The following is a 23,358-nucleotide window of genomic DNA, read 5'->3' as shown; positions in this document are numbered from 1 at the left end:
TAGGAGTTGCCGAATGCAGGCACTAACTATTTTATTCAGAGTTGCAGCATATGAAATTGAACATTATGTAAATACCAGTAAAAAACCTTGTAGGCAGGTCACTATGAGCAAGCTGAAAACATAGCTCTGAGCAATCGTAGTGATTCTGGGAAGATTACCACAAATATCTTCCTTTCTGCAATATACAACCTTAATATACAGGATATTTACCCCTTGCTTTACCAGAATTAACTGTGGTCATACTCAGTCAAATCCTGCCTTGGTGTCAAGGACAGTTTCTCCCATGGTCCAAGGCTATAGATATGGTCTTGAGTTCAGTGGTCATGGAAGAGCAGAGTACAACACCAGACAGATAATTCAGCTCACAATCTTGTGCCCAGCTTGATGCCGATTTCTACTAAATGTTGCCCTCCAGATCCCTTCATATTCATACGTCTAACTAAAATCCTCTTAAATTCCAAGCTGCCTGATTCCACGAGTATCCCAGATAACCAATTCCAGGCACCTATCATCTGTATTTTTTAAAAAAACTTTCCTCTCACATCACCTTTAAATTTTTCCCCGTCTAACTAGAAAAGTAGGTCACCTGGCGTTTGATATTTCTGCTCTGCAGAACAGATTCTGACTGTCCACCCTATCTATGCCCCTCGATTTTAGAAATCTCTCAGGTCTCCATTCAGCCTGTGACATTCTCAGCAGATTGATTTATATTTGCCCAACCTTTCCTTATAGCTCATACTCTTTAACCAGGCAGCATCCCAGCAAACTATGTCTGCACCTGTCCCACAATCTCCACATCCGTCCTATAACAGGATGACCTGAACTGTACACATTACTCCAAGTGTGGTCTGACAAAAGTTTTATACAGCAGCAGCATAGCTTCCATCTCTTCTACTCAACACTCCACCAATTAAAGCAAACATTCCTGAAGCCTTCTTACTACCTTATCTACTTACACTGCCACTTTCAGTGAACTATGAACCTGGACCCCGAGATCCCACTGAACCTCAATGTTGTTAGGGGGCCTACCATTAACTATATACTTTTTCCTTGCATTTGACCTCTCAAAGGTGCAACACCTCACACTTGCCTGATTAAATTCCATCCGCCTCTTCTCTGTCCATATCTGCAACTGATCTATATCCTGCTGTATCCTTTTTATAATCCTGTAACTGTCTATAACTTCTCCAATCCAGGTGATATTTGTAAAGTTGCTAAACCACATGTCTACATTTTCATCCAAATTATTGATATATATCACAAATGACAGAGGTCCTAGTTCCAATCGTTGCAGAACACAGTCAGCCATGATCACTGTGAATGGCGGTGCTGGCTCGAAGGGCCAAATGGCCTACTTCTGCACCTATTGACTATTGTCTAACACCAGTGGTCACAGATCTACAGCCACGATACAGCCTTCCACCCCTGTTCTATCTTCTAATCAAACCATAAATCCTATCCCTCACTTTCCTCTCCAATACCATCTCTAACACTGATGTGAGGCTAACTAGCCTATAATTACCTGGATTTTCCTATTTCCCTTTTTGAACAAAGGCACAACATTAGCACTCTCTAGTCCCCCAGGGCCTACCTGTTACTAGTAAGGCCACAGAAGATCCTTGTTGAAGCTGCAGCAATCTCATTTGCTTCTTTCAGCATTCTGGGATATAAGCCTTCAGGCCCTGGGGACATTTACCTTAATGTTTTTCAGAAGCCCCAGTGCTAACTCCTCAATATCAAAACGTCCAAGCACATCAGCATACTCCACTCTCCCTTCACTATCCTCCAAATCCTTCTCAGAAAATACCAATGCAAAGTACTCCCTTGAATAGCACTTCAGCCACTCGCTCTGACTCCAATCACAAATTCCCTCCTTTAACCTTCAGTGCACCTACTCTTTCCCTAGTTAACCTCTTTTTCCTTAAGCATAAAATGCCCTGGGATTATCCTTGGCCCTGTTCACCAAAGACATTCCATGACTTCTTCTGGCCTTCCTAATTGCCTGCTTGACAGATTTCCTGCTATCATTCCACAAGTCTGACTTTACCTTACCTTCCTAAAGCTTATATACAGTACTTAGCAAAAGTCTTAAGCACATAGAAAAAGTTATGCAAAGGATGGATGCTTCAAAAATAATGAAAACTTTCTACAAAGAGTAGTAAACAGTAAAAAAAAATAAAGCAACGCATATTTGGTGTTACTACCCTTTGCCTTTAAAACTGTATCAATTCTCTTAGGTACACTATCATACAGTTTTATAAGAAAATCAGCCGGTAGGTTGTTCCAAGCATCTTGGAGAACTTGCCACAGTTCTTCTGCAGACCTTCACTGTCGCAGCTTCTGTCTCTCCAGTTTCAATGATGATCCCAGACAGTTTCAATGATGTTGAGATCAGGCTCTGTGAGGCCATTCCATCTGTTGCAGAACTTTATTGTTCTTTTCACTGAAGAAAGTTCTTTATGACCATGGCCATGTGTTTAAGGTCATTGTTCTGATGCAGAATAAAGATGCCTCCCTGACAGTACATGATGGACAAGAACCTGTTTGTACTTCACAACATTAAAGATTCAGCTAACGCTGACCAGATTACCAACCCCGCTTGCAGAAATGCAGCCCCAAACCTGCAGGGAACCTCCGCCATGCTTCACTGTTGGCTGCAGACACTAATCTAAGTAGTACACTCTTCTACGGACAAAATGCATCTTGTTTGAGCCAAAAATTTAAAAATTTGACTCGGCTGTCTAGAGCACTTGCTGCCATTATTTAGCACCCCAGTCCTTGTGTTTTCTGTACATTGGTTAATCTCTTGCCTTTGTTTCCACTTTGGAGGATTAGCTTTTTGGCAGCAACTCTTCTTTTCAATATTTTTATTGGTTTCTACATAGAAGAATACAAAGTACAAGAAAGTGTATATAAAAGGTCAAAAAAAATCTAAAAAACCTACCAATTACATTATATCTATTCATAATAACAATCTCATTACCCTGTATTCATGTAAGTTAGTCAATAGTTATACTAAAATATACTAACTTATTACAAAAAAAGTCTAACCCCTACCAAGACCGAAGCTGTTTATTAAGGAGAAAAAAGGTAAAATACCTTCTCATATAATAAAAGATAAATAATAGCCAACATCTGAATTTAAACAACGAATTGAGGGTTTTGAAAGTTTTGAAAATAATTCAGAAAGGGTCCCCACAATGTTTCAAAGTCCTGACAAGACTCATAAATTGAACAACGAATCTTCTCTAAAGCTAAGCATGACATAACGTTGCAGAACCATTGAGCATGAGTAGGAGGAGAAACATCTTTCCATTTAACAAAAGTGCACTTCCAGCTATAAGAGAGCTAAAGGCCAAAATATGTAAATCAGATGTCTTCAGCTTGATATCTTGTCCTGCAACAATACCGAATAGGGCCGTCAGAGGATTAAGCTTAAGATTGACTTTCAAAATGTAAAAGTTTGAAAAACTTCCTTCCAATATTTTTCAAGACACGGGCAAGTCCAAAACATATGAATTAATGAAGCTTCTCCACTATTACATCTGTCACAGTAGGGAGATATATCTGAATAAAAACGAACTAGCTTATCTTTAGTCATATGGACTCTATGTACCACCTTAAATTGTATGAGGGAATGGCGAGCACATAGCGATGAAGTATTAACCAGTTTAAAAATTTCATTCCAAGTTTCCTCAGATATTGATGTCTGTAAATCTTGTTCCCAAAGATTCTTAATTTTGTCTAAAGGAACATTCCTCGTCTCCAGTAACGTACCATAAATATTAGATATTGAACCATGATGAAAAGGTGTCAATTTAAAAATTACGTCTAGTAAGTTCTTATCTGAGCTTATAGGAAATGTGCATAATTGAGATCTTAGAAAGTCTCTGATTTGCAGATATCTAAAAAAGTGAGTTTCGGGTAAGCTATACTTAGCTGACAATTCCCTCAAATGAAAAAAGATTTCCTCCAACAAGCAGATCCCAAAAACACTTAATACCCAATATGTCCCCTTCTTTAAAACTAAATCAGTCGTGGAGGGTTTAAAAAAAATTGGATTAAATGGGACTAAAAAGGGAAAATCTCAATAAACCAAAATGTTTTCTAAATTGTATCCAGATCCTCAGAGTATGTTTAACTATTAAAATATCAGTTAGTTTACTTACAAATAAAGGAAGTGAGGATCCAAGAAGAGAAATAATAGAAAATTTTTTAACAGAATTAGCTTCTAAAGAAACCCATACCGGACAGTCTAAACAATTAATATAATATAGCCAAAATGTACGATATCATATATTAACTGCCCAGTAATAAAACCTAAAATGAGGTAAGGCTAAACCTCCAGACTTTTTCGGTTTTTGAAGATGAACTTCATTTAAACGAGGATGTTTATTTTTCCATATATAGGAAGATAAAATAGATTCAAGAGAGTCAAAAAAGGATTTAGGAATAAAAACAGGCAAAACCTGAAAAAGATATATAAATTTAGGTAGAATATTCATTTTAATAGAATTAATTTGTCCAATCAATGATATTGGAAGAGGTGACCAATTTAACGATTTTTTTTTACATGGTTCAATGAAGTAAGAAAGTTTTCTTTAAACAGGTGTTTATAATTCTTAGTGACTGTTACACCCAAATAAGTAAATTGATTCCTTACAATTTTAAAAGGGAGATTAGTATTAACTGATACCAAATTATTTAACGGAAATAATTCACGCTTATGTAGGTTCAATTTATATCCTGAAAGCTGACTAAAACGGGAGAGTAAAGGAAGTACGCAAAGCAACGAGGTCTCTAACATTAGAGATAAAAAGCAATATATCATCAGCATAAAGCGAGATTTTGTGGGTGATACCTCTCCTTAAAATACCACAAATATCATTAGATTCTTGAAAAGCAATGGAAAGGGGTTCTAAAGCTAGATCAAAAAGCAAAGGACTCAACGGACAGCCTTGTCTAGTTCCACAGTGAAGTTTAAATGGTTTGGAATTTTGAAAATTAGTAAGAACCCGAGCAGGAGATAAATAAAGTAATTTAATCCATTGAATAAAATCTGGTCCAAAGATAAATTTTTCTAAGGTTTTAAATAAATAATTCCATTCAACCTGATCGAAGGCCTTCTCAGCATCTAAGGATATCACACATTCCGATATCTCCTGAGAAGCAGAGTAAATAACATTTAATACACGGCGTATATTAAAATGGGAATGGGAATAAATCCAGTCTGATCATCAGAAATAATAGAAGCTAAAATATTTTCAATCCTACAAGCCAGAACTTTAGAATTTTATATCAACAGTGAGTAATGAAATTGGCCTATATGAAAAGCATTCAGCTGGGTCCTTGTTCTTTTTTAGGATAAGCGAAATAGGAGCTTCATTAAAAAAATTGAGGCAAACTACCCAATTTGAAAGAATCCAAAAAGACTAAGTGTAACTGCGGTATAATTAATCAAGAAAAAGCCTTATAAAATTCTCCAGAAAATCCATCTGGACCCAGAGACTTCCCTGAGTGTAATGAACGTATAGCCTCAGCGATTTCCTCATAAGAAATGGGTTGATCCATCTGTTTGCGATTATCTGCAGAAAGTGCAGGGATATTTAATTGATCTAGAAAATTATTCATTACAGTATTATCTTTAGGGGAATCAGAACGAAAAGTTTAGAATAGAATTCTGTAAAGGTATCATTTATTTCAGAGTAATCAGTTGTCATATCACCCTTAGTTTTGCAAATTTCTTTAATTTGTCATTTAACTACACAAGTTTTGAATTGGTTGGCCAATATTTTGCCTGATTTATCTCCGTGAATGAAAAATTGAGTTTTATCTTTAAGAAGTTGAGTTTCAATTCTATATGTTAACAGAAGATCATATTTAGTTTTAACTTCAACACTTCTTTTATATAAAACAGGATCTGGAGCTATAGCATATTTTTGATCTAATTGTTTCAATTGATTGGCTAATTCAATTCTTTCTTTATTAGCTTTATTCTTAACACTTGCAGTAAAAGAAATAATTTGTCCTCTAATATAGGCCTTGAAAGTATCCCATACAATAAGATTAGAAGTCTCTTCCTTTTTATTCTCTTCAAAAAACAAAATAATATGCTTCTCTAGAAATTTTAAAAATTCCTTATCAGATAACAAAGTTGTATTAAAACGCCAAAATCTGTTGGTTTGAGGAAGACCAGGGAGTTTTAAAGATAGAAATATTAGAGCATGATCTGATACAGCAATCTCTTTATATTCACAAGAGTGAACTGGTGAAATCATTTGACTATCAATAAAAAAAAAAGTCAACCCTGGAATATGTATGATGAACATGGGAAAAAAACGAATACTCCCTATCTAAAGGACATAAAAAATACTAAACAGCAACAATACCACACTTCAATAAAAAGGATTGAATAAACAGCTGATTTATTAAGAGACGCTGGTTTAGAAGATGATCGATCTAAAATTGGTTCAAGCCAACAGTTAAAATCTACTCCCATCACCAAAGGAAGAAGATTCAGATCTGGTAAGGACGAAAAAACAACGCTCAAAGAATCCTGGATCATCTACATTTGGGCCATAGACATTGGCAAATACTATTAATTTATTATCTAGTTTTCCTGAAACTATAACAAAACATCCATTAGTATCAGACACTACTTTATGTTGGACAAAGGAAAGTGTATTACCTCTAAGAATTGAAACTCCTCTAGATTTGCCCTGAAAAGAGTGAAAACAAACTCCATTCCAACGGCTAAAAAAAAGTAGATTATCACATTTGCTTATGTGAGTTTCTTGTAAGAAAATAATAGGGACCTTAAATTTCCTAATATAAGCAAAAATCTTATTACGTTTGACAGGGTGATTTAACCCCTTCATGTTAAAACTAAGTAAATTAATAGCTTGGTCCATATTTAGTATTATTTAAAGGAAGGGTTAAAATGTAATTTAAAAACCAAGCCATAAACCTTGAGAAATGGTAACCAACAAGCTGGCTAAAAATTCGAAAACAGCTTCTGAGAAAAAAAAACTATACCCCCGCCCACCTCCCAAAGAAAGAAAACCGGCCAATAGAAAGTCGGCATCTACAACTACGGACAACCCCCCAAAAAAACCTGGTGATCACTCCAATTAGTTTCAAGGTTATTTATATTCCAACCTAGACTAAATAATATCCAAACAAGAGATTCAATTCTTGTGTATCAAATATACAGTATTAAAAAATACAAAAATAATTAGTTACAAAGGTTTACCAAAAGTAAAAGATACAATTATTCATACAGAAAGACATTAAACATTAATCTTATATCTTCATGGAAAAACAGACTAAGCAGTTAGCCTTCAAATTTAAAAAATCTTTGTGCTTCAGCATTCAAACGAAACCATTTGAAGGATCCATCTTTAATGAGATTCTCAGTCAAACTGGGTAGCCAAGGGATGGGTTAAAACCCTTGTTAAAAAAAATTACAACAAAGCCTGTTGAAACTTAGCACGTTCCTGCATAACCTCAAGTGAATAATCTTCAAGAATTTTAATATTCCACCCTATAACCTATCATGCCCCTTTGACGGGATTTGTGAATTAAAGGTTTCTCATTTAATCTTGTGTCTTCATGTAAGGAGAAACTAAACAGCTAGCGTTTGGATTTTAAAAACTTTTGTGCTTCAACAGTCGAGCAGAACCATTCCGAAGATCCATCTGTAAGTGTGATTTTAAGTCGGGCTGGGTAGCGAAGGGAAGGCTTGAAACCCTTACTAAAAAGCTCAGACATAACTTCTTTGAACTTAACACGTTCCTGCATAACCTCAGGTGAATAATCTTCGACAATTCTAATCTTGTGACCATTATAATCAATCATGCCTCTTCGATGAGATTCGCGAATTAAGAGTGCCTTTGTTTTAAATTCCTGAAAGCAGATTATTACTAATCTTGGTCTCTAACCCTTAGGAGGTCTAAACACAGGAGATCTGTGAACTCGATCGATCATAGGCACAGACGTCAAAATCTCTGGAAATAACTCTTGCAAAAAGTTTGCAAAAAACTCCATACAATGATTACCTTCGATTAATTCTTTGAGACCAGAACCCATAGGTTGTTTCTTCTACTCTATTGTCTAGGTTGATAATCTTCTGTCTTAACTTTTCCTTGAACTTCGATTGCTTTTCACAAAGCTTCTGCAATTCATCCACTTCCATTTCCAGAGATGACAAAATTTCTTCGTTATTTTTTATACGTTTATCGTGCTCATTAAAAGTTTGTTGAATAGAATCCAATTTACCATCTATTTGTTTAAATTCAGAGCTGAATTGTTGAAACTTCTCAGAGGCTTCTCGTGTATGACTTTGCAGCAAATCCATAATAGAATCCAAAGAAGCAGAGGAATCATCCTTTATAGTACCTCTGTCCCTCCTTCTATCCATAATGAAAGAATATCACACTTAAAAAAGCTTCAAGACAGGTTGGAAATAGTAAGATAATTAGAGTTGGAGCAACGGCAGATTGCTGTTACTCCATCAGCCACCACCAGGAAATCCTTGGCAGCAATTCTTCCATGAAGACCACTTCTGACAAGACTTCTCCAGATTATAGCGGGGCGTATTTGGGTTCTGGTGGCTTTTGAGAGTTCAGAGCTGACAACAGTGCTGGACTTCTTCCAATTTAGAAGATGCAGAAGAAACTGCTGCACTCAGTTTCCGTGGCCAAGCTCTGCATTTCTGGTCCTCAACTATGTCCGTTTCTTTGTGCTTCTTCAAAAGAGCTTGGACAGCACAAATTGAAACTCCTTCTGCTGCAAAATTTCTGCTTGGGAGAAACCTGGCTGATGCAGGATGACCATCTTGTGTCTTGTTGCTATGCTCACTCTTTCCCTGGTGTAAGATTTGATGATATGAAGGTTAAAATGTCATATCTGCCACATCCTCGCCTTTTAGTTTGGTTGTCCTTTACCCAGTTTGATTCCTTCTACACCCATTTCTGTTTCAGTCAATCAGTTCAGTTCATTCAACTCATTATGTCACTGCTCATTAGCACCTGTTTGTTATCTTTGTATAAACATGCACTGGGCTATATACCTACAAAGTAATCAAGTTTTTATTTAACAAAATAAAGAATTCTCTGTAGCATTTAATTTTTTGGAAAATGAAGGTTTGGAAATCTAAAATTTGCTCTTTTCTACAGACATACTAAGGCAGAAGACAAAAAATAAACACCTAACACATTAAAAATATTAAAAATTTAGAGTGCTTAAGACTTTACACAGTACTGCATGCTTCTTTTTTCTTCCTGACTAAATTTAGAACCTCTCATCCAAGTTTTCCTTACCCTACCATTCTAGTCCTTACTCTTACCAAAATATGCTGATCCTGAACTCTGATCAGCTACTCTTTACACAACTCCCATGTCAGACTTAGACTTGTCTGACAACAGCTGCTTCTGTGGTAATTTGCCCTCCTCCAGTTTAGTACATTCTAATTCTCTTACTTATAACCACCTTAAAACAATGAGCTGAGGTCACTACTCCCAAAGTGTTCACTCTCTATCAGGTCTGTAACTTGGCTCGTTTCCCAGAAGTAGGTCCAATATGTTCTCTCCTTTAGTTGAACACTTCCTCTTTTTCAAGAATCCTTCATGAATTCACTGAAGAAAACCTGCCTTATCTGAGCATCTTATATTAAGGAAGTTTCAATCAATAAGGGGGAAGTTAAAGTTCCCCATTATGGCAACACTGTTGTTTCCATATCTTTGTATAAATGCCTGCATATGTACATCCCCACCTCTCAGTAGCCATTCCAAGGCTTATAGTATAATCCCATAATTGCCATTACCCTATTTATCCTCTACCCCCCAAATAGTCTCTGTAGATGAGCCCTCAAATATGCCCTCTGAATACTGTTGTGACATTCTCCCTTATCAGTAGTTCAACCCCTCCTCATCTTACCTCCCTCACCGTCACGTCTAAAACAACAAAATCTAGGAACGTTAAGCAGTTAGTTTTGTTCCTCCCATATCCATTTCTCTGGTTCAGCAACAATATCACGTACTGATCCAGGCTCCAAGTTCATCTGCCTTACCCACTCCTAGCATTGTAATATATACATTTTGGCCCATCTGACCCACTACATTTATTAGCCTGTCCTTTCTTGTTCTTCCCTTCAATTGTATCTGATATATCATCTTTTTTATGTACAACCCTACTACCTGTTACCCGCTACAAAAGCTCCCATCCTCAGCCACACTAGTTTAAACTCATTGTCATTTTTGCCATTATTGTCACAGAGAGATGCATCTGTAATAGATGTGGTGGCAAGGACAAGGTAGATTTAGACTGTTCAATCATTACCTACAGCGGACCCAGGATCTGGCCAACCCAGTTGGTGGTGGTGAACAAATGAGGATGGACATTAGAGGTGCCTTACTTGAGTACATTGTGTGTTACATCTGAGAGAGGACAGAAGAATTTTCCATGTCTATTTCTATCCAGATGCCAAGAACTTTCAGAGGGACTATCTAGGATGCTTTCCTGTATCAATTAAAATGTCACCTCTCACAACTATGTCCTTCCTCTGGGTTAAAGATGCATACAGATATTGTAATAGGGTCTGGCAATGTTGTCACTAAAGTTCTATGTGAAAACAATGAATACAGGCTGTTCTTCATCAGTTCATGTGGGAAATCTCCCAATTTAGAAACCAATCCACAGATGCTTACAAGCAGTACTTCATCAGGTCAAATGCACAGACAGCAACTTTGCCATATCCGAAACCAGTGGTCCATTCACTTTTAAACTGAAGCAAGTATCGCTCTGGGTCTGCACATTAAGTCTAGTGTAACGAAGAACGATAGATTGAATTAGATATAAGTTTAATAGCAGTCATGGTCATCATTAATAAAAGCAGTATATTTTTTTAAAATTCCAGATTATGAACTAAATTTAGCATGAATGTCGATGTATATCTCAATATCCGGCATTGTAGTAAAGGGAAATTGCTGTCATATGGAAAGAAAGGCAACATCTGTCTCTATCTCCAATAATCCTTATATTTCCTAAACAAAATAATTAAAGGTGGATGACTCAGAAACAGTGGAAAATACTGTTCACTCTCCTCTGTGGCCAACATCATGCCTAAGTGCCTTATGCAAGTGAAAAAATGCACTGTTCCAAACAGATCTCGTACTACAATCTACATATACAACTGAAATGTTAAAGGACATCAACATAGCATTAGGAAGCAACTCCAGTAACCCTTCTTATATCAGCACTTACCAGTCCATTTTCCGATTTTGTTTTTAAGTCCAGCTTTACTAAACCGAAACCTACCAAAAGATCAAAGTTAGGTTTAAAATGCAGTCTGATGTATAATTTTACTTAATTTAATCACCAACATAAATACATTTATTGAATGTCAAGGCATATGTAATTAATTTAATCACATGAACATTAACTAAAGACTCAAACTTGCAACATCAGTACAAAATATATACAGGATTCTCCCTTTCCCCTTCCCAAGCACAATGTTTAAAGAAATTTAACTTCACTGCAAAAATCCATTTATCATATTAATTGACCTTCTGACCAATCCTTTCCTTGTCAAAAAAATCTGAAAAATGCTACCAAGCTAATAAAAATGGTGCCTGGCTATGCTGCTAAAAATTCAGCAATGATAAATAGTAAACACCTATTTTCCACTATAATAAGACAACAAGACATAGGAGCAGAATTAGGCCATTCAACCCATCAAGTCTGCTTCACCATTCCATCATGGCTAATTTATTATCCCTCTCAACCCCATTCTCCTGCCTTCTCCCCATAACTTTTGACACCCCAACTGATCAAGAACCTATCAATATCCACCTTAAATATACCCAGTGACTTGGTCTGTACAGTCCATCTGTGGCAATGAATTCCAGAGATTCACCACTCTCTGGCTAAAGAAATCTTTCTTCATGTTTCTTCTAAATGATGTCCCTCAATTCTGAGGCTATGCCCTCTGATCCTGGACTCTCCCATTATAAGAAACATCCTTCCACATCCACTTTATTTGATAGGTTGCAATGAGATTCCGCCCCCCCCCCCAACAGTTTTTCTAAACTCCAGCGAGTACAGGCCTAAGCTATCAAATGCTATGTGAACTCTTTCAATTCTGGGATTATTCTTGTGAACTCTCCTGAGCCCTCGCCAATGCCAGCACATCTTTTCTTAGATAAGGGGCCCTAAACTGCTCTCAGTACTCCATGCAGTCTGACCAATGCCTTATAAAGCCTCCGTATTACATCCTTACTTTTGTATTCTGGTCCTCTCAGAATGAATGCTAACCAGTGGATTTGCGTTCCTTACCACCGACTCAAACTGCAAATTCACCTTTAGGGAACCCTGCACAAGGACTGCCAGGTCCCTCTGCACCTCTGTTTTTTCAGTTTTCTGCCCATTTAAAAAATCTGACTTTATTCCTTGTGTCAAAATGTATGACCACACACCTCCCTACATCATATTCCATCTACCACTTCTTTACCCATTCCCCCAATCCAAGTTCTTCTGCATTCACCCTACATCCCCAACACTACCTGCCCCTCCACTTATCCACGTATCACACACACACAAACACCCACCCAACTTGGCCACAAAGCCAGCAAATTCTTTGTGCAAATCATTGACATTCAGTGTGAAAAGAAGTGTCTCAACACCAGCTCCTGTACCACACCACTAGTCATGGGCAGCCAACCAGAAAAGTGCCCTATATTCACATTTTTGGCTCCTGCAAGCCAGCCAATCTTCAATCCGTCCTAGCATCTTCCCTGTGATACCATGGGTGGGCTCTATTTGATAAGCAGCCTCATGTGCTGCACCTTATCAAAGACCTTCTAAAAATCCAAATAATCATGCCTATTATTTCCTCAAAAAATTCCAACAGATTTATTGAGAACCGACCCTTCGAGCCACACCACCCAGCAACCCCTGATTTAAGTCCAATCATGGGACAATTTACAATGACCAATTAACCTACCAATTGGTACATCTTTGGAGTGTGGTAGGAAACCAAAGCACCCTGAGGAAACCCACACAGTCACGGGGAGAACGTACGAACTTCTTTCAGGCAGCAATGGGAATTGAACCCGGATGTCCTGTACTGTAATGTGCTGTACTAACCACTACCATGCCACCCAATTTGTCAGGCAAGATTTCCTCTTCAGAAAACTCTGCTGGCTTTGGCCCATTTTATCATTTGCCTCCAAGTACCCCAAAACCTCATCCTTAATAATAGCCTCCATCTTTCCACGTATCCACAATAGTTCACAGTGGCAGTTTCTAGTTTCTGACAAAAACTGCAATATTGAAGTTCTTACCATATCCTTTGGTGAAAACATCTCTGGCTGCTTTCCCAAGATCAGCATAAGCTGGTGGAACTGCCATTTTACCTGGAGGAACACTCTGGAAAAGAAGCAATGCTCAACTTAGTTACAACTGTTTTATGTCCATTTCTCTGACCAGAATTTCAAATTGCTGTTAACTTACAAACAACCGTCATTTACAATTAGTCATCAATCTCAGTTGAGCAATTTCCTTCATCATTAAACCATCGCCTCAGCTACCTAATCTCAGAATAAATAAACACATAACTTTAACCATTAAAAAATGGTAACCCTAAGACTTCAGTCAATGTTTTAAACAGCATGTATTTTTATTTGTAAGATGACCAAGTATCCTGTGAGTGTTCCCATGGTTGACTAGCAGATGTATTATAAATTTTAATAACATTTGTAAATGGTAACAATCATGCCATATTACCATGATTACTGTTTATGTTTCTTTTTCTTTTTCCAATATTTTTATTAAATTTCATACACACAAATACAGAATTCATAAGGATACTTATTATAAATCAAAATAAAGTAGCACAAAATACACTATATATAAATCACACTGATACAATCATGGTATCCCATATTCATGATCAATCAGTTGAATTATGAAATACAATAATATGGTTAATTATACTATAAAAAAAAATCTACACCCACTACCAAGACAAAGCTGGTTGGTAAAAAAAAAGGAAAAAAAAGAATATTTTACCATATAGTGTTTTATAACAATAGCCCAGATGTATATTTTAATAACAATAACAATTCAAAGATTTTCCAAATAGTTCAGAAAGGGTCCCCATAGATGTTTATGTTTAATGTAAATAATAAATCAGATTACTGATTTATTTTATCCATTTTCACCAAAGATTTTGCAGTCTGTCCACTGAAAAACCAGAAGAATATTGCCAGGTGCCATTAAGCTCAGAACTCTTGCCAATAATTCAAAGTGAATATTTGATGAAATAGTTTTTACTGGACAAGTTGGGCTACACTGCAAGGACTTAAGAAATAAAATGGAAACTAAAAAATCAATAACTAAGGAAAGGGCTTAAATCTCATGGGGTTATTCTTTTGTATTATAAAACATAGGCAGTTCAAGGGCATATGCTGCAATTCTGAAAAGCTACAACGTAGTGCAATCATTCTATAGAAAAGAATAAAGAAGTGAGTTGTCCTAAACTGAGTTAGAGTGGGAGATTAAGTTGCTGTTCTCTACTCTGCTTTGGAACACCTGGACAACAGTAAACTTAAGTCAGTCCTTCATTAGTTCTTAACCCTTTATTCGTTTCTACAGATGCTGTCCGATCTTCTGAGTTTCTCAAGCATTTTGAGTGTTTCTCTGGATTTCCAGCATTTGTAGAATCTCATGTTTATGTTGTTGGTAGAATCTCAGGTGGCGACAAGATGATGTAGAGTTATGTAGATTGGTTGACAGTATTTTCACAGTAACCTCAACTTCATCTTGATGAGGGAATTGACTGCGGACTTTAGGAAGAAGTCGGGAGAACATACAATACTCCTCATTGAGGGTCAGCAGTGGAAAAGGTGAGAAGCTTCAAATTCCTGGGTATCAACATCTCAGAGGATCTATCTGGGCCCCAATACATTGATGCAATCAGGAAGAGAGCTCACAGCAATTCTACCTTGAGGAGATTTGCTAAGTCACCAAAGACATTTGTAAATTAATCTGATATGAAGTCTCAAAGGCACAAGATCACAAGAGGCTGCAGAGGATCACAGACACAGCCAGCTCCATCACAGGCACAACCATTCCCACCATTGAAGATATCAGCACAAGGCAGTGGTGCAAGGCTGCAGCACCCATCACAAAAGACCGCACTAATTGGAACATGCCCTCTTCTCATTACTACCATTGTGGAAGTACAGGAGCCCGAAGACTCGCTGTCAATGATTCAGAGATAGCTTCCTCACCTCCACCATCTGATTTATGAACAGTCCTCGAATCCAAAAACACTACATTCACAATTTATATTGTAATTTAATGTATTTGTACTGTACTGCAGCTGAAAAACAAATTTTACAAGGAAAATCATAATTCTTTTGAAGTCATAGGCAAAGGTGTCTCCAAAGGTATCTGCAGGAGTGCATCCATTATTATTAAATGGAAGCATGCAGAAGTAATAATTTTGCACGCTGCTGCAAAGTAATTAGTCACAATTAATTCCATTATAGCTTTAAACTGATTACAACAGAAGAATTTCAAAACTGAATCAACGTGTAATTAATTCATTCATATCATAAAATAGAGCAAATCTCATTAAGTTAAATCACATCAGAAAAAGATCATTATTCCATAACATTCTATTTTTGTCTCAGCAGAAAGATTTAAAAAAAACAAATTGGCGTCACTGACATGGCCAGCACGTTGCTCATTTTTGCTATCTCATAGTTAACTACCATAATGCCCATTTCTGCAAATCAATTACAGCCCCACCCTGTGGGCTAATTTTTTTTTAAACTGGAGGCCAAATTAAATGTGTCAGTTTCAGTTAAGCCTTAATTCTCATCTCTATGAACATGGAATTTGCTGCAATATTTGAATCACCATTTTACACAAGGAGAAAATTGACATTTAACCCATGAAAGTACGTATTTAAAAGCACTTTTTTAATAAAAGCACAATTCCAAATAAAGGAAGTCTGTGTGTGTATGTACATGTATTTTTAAAAGTCATTCATGGGACAAATGCTGAGTATGTACTGTTCTTTCCCAGTTACCCTAGAGTTGATAGTATCTCAGCTTTTTGAAACACTAGTTAACAGGATAAGGTATTCCGGGGTGTGCGGAGGACATTCCAGGATTCAGACCCAGAAACAAAGCAATGGAGATCATGTCCAAATTGAAGATGAAATGATGGTTTCCATACTCTTGCTTGCCTTTGTCCTTACAGGTGGGGGTGGCTCCAAGTTTCAGAAGCACTACAAGTAGCTACCATTGTAAGTGCTGCATACTTCATTCAGCTAGGGTGAATGAGGTAGTTTGTTCAGGTTATGGCAAGCCATCCAGTGGGTTGTTTTATCCTGGATTCCTGAATATTGTTGGAGTGGCATTCATAGAAGCCAGACTACATACACCTAATTAGTAGCTTGTAGGTGGTGGAACGGTTTTGGATAGACAGGAATTGAATAATATGCCATAGAATACCCAGTCTGAGGACTGCTAAGATTTTAAGTAGCTGGTCAGATAACTTCCTGGTCAATAATGACCACCCTACCCCTAAGATATTAATCAGGGAAGGGAATGAAGCAGAGTTGGAATGCTGGTTTAGATTTAGATTTGGCAATTCTGTTGAATTTAAAGAATTTAAGGCAAAACAGAAAAACTGAGCTTCAGCAAATGACCATACAGAAAAGTCAAACGTGTAACTATAACTTTTCTTTTAATTTGAATTCCAGAAGGCGATTGCTCCATTAAAACTGTTAACTAATGGCAGATTTACAAATTATTAACTACATTTTAAGGACCAAAGTTAGTTTAATAACCAAATTTTAACTAGTTTTCAGTCCAGGCCTGGGATGTGGATACAGATTGATACAGGAATTCAATCTTCATAGCATTAAAGGAATCTATAGGTCAGTGAATTGGTTTAATTGCAAAGTTTTAATCATCTTCAGTCCACACATACATTCAAAAGCACTTTCTTTACTCTCCACATAACTTGCATAGTTCCTAGTTCTATCATTCATACTTTTCAGCTGAAGTTCTCCAAATCATCTTCCCTATGTCCACAAACCACTAGTCAGCCCAAAACCTCATTCACATTCTCATCCTCAGTAAAGACAACCTTCCCACACCACCTCCCCTAATTGTTTCAAAAGCACTATAACCTCTTTTGAACGCATCTCAAAAAAAGATTTCATCCTTGCATAGGTTTCTAACGTGGTTTGCCATCATCCAATCACAGTCACATCTTCCATTTGCGTATTCTTACATGGACACTCCATTAACTACCTATTTGCTCCCTATAATCCACCGTCTATCATTGCATGCAACTTTTGTAATTATGCCCAAGGCATAAGACACTATTACAATCCAGAACTGACATTTGTCTGAATATTCAGAAAGGTCTTCCATAGATCACTCTACTGAGGAAATTTGTTCCTGTCCCCTGAAGACCATACACACACTTTTTCTTAAATATATACTGAGATTTTAGGATTTCTCCAAAAGGCTTCTAAAATTCAAACTGGTAGTAAAAGCATGCAAGATTAGCATAAACAGAAGAAGATAGAAATATTAACAAATCCAAAGCTTTCCACAATGGACTCGTGAACTGGTGGTCTTCTAAGCAAACAATCTCATTTGTGATGTTTTTCTTCCTTAAAAAAAGTCAAAATATTTGACAGAAATATTACAACTACATTGTAACCCGACACACCCTAAACACAAGCCTGTACTAGTTCCAGTTCTAGGCAATTTTCTCAATAGTAAACCAACCGAATCAATTAATTTTTTCATCCATGACAATTATAAATATCACTCTCCAGCATAAAAGAGTGATCCTCCCCAGAGATATTGGAATTAATGCTTCCCAAATTTATTCTCAGTTTGAGTAATAACTTTTAAAAATGAATGATGACAAAATGCAAATTTGGGTATCTGGATTTACAAATTGTTTTGTCTGTCAGGGGATTTACATTGATCAGCTGTGTAAAAAGCCATTTATTATTTGTTTCTATTCCCCAGTTTCTAATTGTACTCCTTATGATGATTTGTTTTACTTTTATTCTCGCTTAATTTACAAATGGCCATGACACGGATTAAAGAAAATGACATACCCAGTTTCCCCTTCATTCAATCCTTTATACCCTTGTAGAAACTCATTTTGCATTCCTCTTGCATTAATTGAAAAGACTAGAAGATGTCTCAACCAAGTTGCAGGTAATTTCATTGCTAATTACTCTCAGTTTCTTTCTATCAGCAGCTCGACACTTTTTGCTAAAGTGGCATCAACCTTAGTGTTAAACTTACACCAATAAAACAATGGAGTAGAATTTTAAGATTTGTTTAAATTTCCATCAATTTTATCATCCCATTTGATACTGTGCTCTAAAGCATTGAATATATTATAGCAGTCACGTTTTTGTGATGTTTGCCAAATGTTCATCACACTTACGCAATAACAGGTTTTGCTCATTTTGCCCATGCACTTAAATTTCCTTAATTGAAAGAATTGTACATCATAGCAACACAACATGTAATCAATTACATTAATTCAAAAATATTAATCTACCACTACATGATAGCCTTGCTTTCTACCACATATTTTTCCACCCTTAATTATCCTCCAGATTAGTAATTTCATTCTATATTCCAGATATTTGCGCACATAGTATCAGCAAACATCCTGATGCAATCATAGTGATCCCACCTTGCCGTTGAGACATTAAACCAAGGTTTGATTCTTCCTTTTGTAGATATATTTGACAACATTTCTACACACCAGCTTGTAGGTTAATTCTGATACAGGCCAGAAAGCAAACTATCAACTTGAACTTTTTATTGACGTGAAAGTAGAAAGAAAAGCAATTTCAGAGAGGAAAGTCAACAATGTTTTTCTGAAAACCTTAAATTGCATACGTACTATTAAATTTTCATTCTCTTTTCAACCTGAAATTGTTATCACAATAAACCTATATAGCAGATTGAGAATATAATTTTAGATTTTCAGTCAAGTACTGAAGAAAAATTGCTGTTCTCACTAGTTGTTTTATGTATGAATTCTAGATCCATTCAAACATGATTGGTTTCATCTTAAACTGGCCAATTTATTCACTACAATGTGGTTAGGCACAGTTTGAAATATTCTTGATCACAACTACCCCAGCAGAGATCCTTCAAAAAGGCAGATCAGCACTCCTGCAATGCCTATGTGTCTTGTTCCTGAAGGTCTGGGAAAAGGAACAACTACTCTCAAAGCTCAAGGATGCTCTAATAGTGACCCTATCTAAGAAGGGAGACAAGAAAATTACAGAAGCACCTCCCTCCTGTCCACAACAGGCAAAGTACTTGCATTCATCCTTGTCAATCGACTCCTTCTACTATATGAAGTACTTCCTGAATCAGTGTGGTTTCCGCCCAGCTACTGGTATCACAGAGATGATTTCACAGCACGCCAATTACAGGAAAAATGACGTGAACAAAGGCAACCCTTGTAGTTGGATTTCACAGGCATTTGATACAGTAGACCATCAAGCTTTCTGGCATATGCTATCAAGATATGGCTGCCCTGACAAGTACCTACGAATACTGCGGCTACTGCAGGATGGCATGTCAGCTACAACACTCAGCAATAGAGGCACTAAATTTGAACCCCTCACTGTCAAGACAGGAATCAAACAGGGCTGATTCAATCCACCCACCCGATTTGCCACTTTTATTACTGCCATCCTTCACTTTATTGACCAAGATATGCCACAGCGAATCCCAATTGTGCATAGAATGGACAACAGGCTTAAATGATCAAGAACAAGGTCAGTACCACCACTAACATGGAGCTTCAGTACGTGGATGACTACACCATTGCAGCACACTCTGAAGACCTCCAGTGCATCATGAATGCCTTTGCCAAAGCATATAGAGCCCTGGATCTTGCTTTGAATATAAAAAAGACACTAGTCCTATATCAGCCATTACCCAGTCCTTATCCAGCCCTCCACAGAAGTTGACAATATTGCCCTTGAAAATGTATACCACTTTCCCTACGTTCCCTGAGCAGACATCCACTCAGAAATCAACCACCACCTATATATGCAAGATTAAGGAATAAAATCAAAGACCGCGACCCACAGGTCCAAACAAAACTTTTGGTTTATAGAACAGTCATACTTCCTACTTCCCTGTATAGAGCTGAATCATGGACCACTTACAGTAGTCACCTGAAAGACCTGGAATACCAAAGAACCTTATGACAGATTTTGAGGATCAGCTGGAAGAACAGACTCACTAACACCAGCATACCGGAGGAGGCCAACATGAACAACAGCTCCACCATGATAAAGCAACACCAATGGATAAGTCATGTTATTCGGGTGCCTAAATCAGTTCTCCCTAAATAGATCTTTTGCTCCCAGTTGAAGGAAGGTCAGTGAGCCCCTGGTGGGCAAAGGAAATGCATCAAAGATAACAGCAAAATCAGCCTGAAGAAATTCAACATTACATCGAAAAACTGGAATGTTCTTACATGCAAAAGATGCACCTGGAGGAAACTTGTGCCGTATGCGCGCAATCTCTGCAATGCCACAGAGATCAAGCGGCAGCTGCAAAAGGAGAGAATGAACAACCAAGACCCAACCACTAACCACAGCCACCACTTACTCTTGACCACACTGCACAAGAATATATGGATCACAGATCGGACTCTACAGGGACTTGCAAGCCCAAAAGACAACCCCTGGGACAAACATCTTACTCGATTCAAGTGATCGCACTAAGATATAACACCATAGTGGTAATTCAGGGTGATAATATTCTAATGGGATATAAAAACTAGTTGTGATATGGCACAAGTACACCACATATAAATAAAACTATAAAAAATTCAAATAGCCCTGCAATGGCTTACTAATCCAGTTTTACGGCAAACAGAAAGATACAAATACACAAAAAACATTAATATATCCATAAATAATGATTTGATACTGGCAACAAGCCAGCAAACCATTATCTTTCAAATTTAATCAATGTAGGATTTTAGAATAAAGAATATTCTAACATAGCAAATAAAACAGAATGGAGGCTTTACTTTCTAATGTTCTCTATTGTTAAATAACCCATAAACATCGGGAGAACATATGGAACCCATTTTACTTCTGCTCAGATTCACAACTTCAGAATTTCATGCTGAAGTAACCTGGTTCTCCACCACACACAGTGAAGGTCCTATTCAGTAATACTACCCAGAAAGCCATCTTATTATACCAAGAATAATTTCTAGTTGTAATATTAGCAGTGAGAAATGGGAGACACTATCATTAATCACATACCATGGGGCAGCCCAGTGACACAGCTAATACAGCTATTGCCTCACAGCACTGGAGACCCAGGTCCAATCCTGACATTGAGTTACCTGGAGTTTGCACATTCTCTCTGACTGCTTGGGACTCCCCAGGCACCCCAGTTTCCTTCCACAGACTAAAGACATGTATATTAGTAGATTGATTGCAGTACTGTAAATTGTCGGTGTGTATGTAAGTGCAAAAGCCTGTGATTGATAAGAATATGAGCATAAAAATGGAATCAATGCAAAATTAATGTAAATGGGTGGATCTGGTGAACCAAACGGCCTGTTCTCTCTATGACGCAAGTTTTCCAATTGTAATAAAATGTCATAGTATTTTTCACTGAAGTGCAAAAAAATGAAGTGTTAAATTTAAATAGTAAACGTTCTGTTAAAAAAAAGAACAAACTTCGACCTCTGGCACTGTAAGTGACATACTAATCCTACAAATCTGGGAGCTACATGGCTCATTCCATGTTAGAATAGCTTAACTGTCACACGTGATCTTCAAAGCTCACACGGGTTGAAAAAGAACAAAGAATAAAGTAAAACATTTAAAATTGTCAAGCTTGAAAGTAAGGATTCCTTCCCACAAATTCGGTAAGATTTATAACTAAACACAATGTTACAAACCCCTTGATTATGAAAACTGCTATAGCTGCCAAGGTCCCAACCTCTCTTCAGAAAGGTCATTCACTAGCCGCCATACTATTAACCTCACTGGGCCGGCCTCTACTCTAAAAATTATAGTCAGTGCTTTTAGCTCCCCTTCTCTTCAATGGATTGCATACCGATCAAGAGAACGTGGGAATTAGTAACCACGTAAAGTGTTCAGACACGTTGTCTCCGTCTTATCATGGTCCTGGCCTTTCAAAAAAAAATCAAAATCACAAGCTTCAGAGTTGAGCCGCCTTCCCCGCGCACCACGAAAGCAGAAAATTAATTCTGCTTGTTTCAACCGTTGGCCACTCTACAGGTAAGGCAGCGCTGCACAAAAGGACGTACCTACCACTCTACTGAACACACCGACTGCAGGGTCGGGCAGACGGCGATCTCCCTCCCTCCGAAACACTCAGCAGCGCACACCGGCAGGGACAGCAAAGGCGCATGCGCGGAGGGGGGGAGCGCCGCGTTCTGCGCAGGCGCAGAAAGGTGAGGAGTTGCCGCTGCGCTCTGAGTCAGCGGCGAGAATGACGTGGCCGCTGAGAGTACCCAGGCAGAGCACGTAGTCTTTGACATAGCGCAAACAGATGTCTGATGATTGACACATGAGAATAAGGTTGGTTACAGGAAATACTAAAGAGAAATGAAGAAGAAAATAATAGGGACAAATAGAGAACACGAGGAAAGAATGGCACAAAGCATTAAAGGGTCTCCAAAATATTCTGTGGACATGCAAGCAGAATAAAATTCCGTGGCAGCAGTGAGAGAATTGCCAATAAAGGCCAACAAATAAATGTATTCCTATAGGCAAAGGACATAAGTGAAGTACTTTACGTGAGTTTTCACCAAGGAAAGACATAACTGAAATTGTGGGTGGGCTAAAAAAAGTAGGTACCACAAGAGCAAGTTACATTTAAGCTGCAAACAACAGGAATTCTGCAGATGCTGGAAATTAAAGCAACACACATCAAAGTTGCTGGTGAACGCAGCAGGCCAGGCAGCATCTCTAGGAAGAGGTACAGTCGACGTTTCAGGCCGAGACCCTTCGTCAGGATTCAGGGTCTGTCAGGGTCCTGACGAAGGGTCTCAGCCTGAAACGTCGACTGTACCTCTTCCTAGAGATGCTGCCTGGCCTGCTGCGTTCACCAGCAACTTTGATGTGTGTTGCTTACATTTAAGCTGGGTTGGTCACCTGGACTACTGTAGATCAAGACAAGTCAAGTCACTTTTTATTGTCATTCAACCATAACTGCTGGTACAGTACATATATTCAGTGGTATGCTAAGAATAACATACATTAAATATGACACTTTTGTT

General features: G+C 37.7%; 1 protein-coding gene across 3 annotated transcripts in view; it reads right to left on the bottom strand.

The window, feature by feature from the left end:
* vdac1 (voltage-dependent anion channel 1) overlaps positions 1-22,493 on the bottom strand; it is a 32,012-nt gene extending 9,519 nt beyond the window's left edge. Inside the window, exons 1-3 of one of the 3 annotated variants that reach the window (XM_072263942.1) lie at positions 22,388-22,493; positions 13,341-13,425; positions 11,263-11,312 (exon numbers count right to left, since the gene is read on the bottom strand). In XM_072263942.1, the coding sequence (XP_072120043.1) occupies positions 11,263-11,312; positions 13,341-13,407 (117 nt within the window). In that variant the 5' untranslated portion in view covers positions 13,408-13,425; positions 22,388-22,493. Of the gene's footprint in view, positions 1-10,706; positions 10,787-11,262; positions 11,313-13,340; positions 13,426-22,383 lie in introns of those variants that run through there. The other 2 variants (XM_072263941.1, XM_072263943.1) reach the window with 2 other exon arrangements.
* Positions 22,494-23,358: the final 865 nt, after the last annotated feature.

The sequence above is a fragment of the Mobula birostris genome, chromosome 7 (genome assembly GCF_030028105.1).
Source record: "Mobula birostris isolate sMobBir1 chromosome 7, sMobBir1.hap1, whole genome shotgun sequence".
NCBI classification, from domain to species: Eukaryota; Metazoa; Chordata; class Chondrichthyes; order Myliobatiformes; family Myliobatidae; genus Mobula; species Mobula birostris.
The sequence above is the reverse complement of the archived record's forward strand: the minus strand, read 5'-3'. Positions and strand labels throughout refer to the sequence as shown.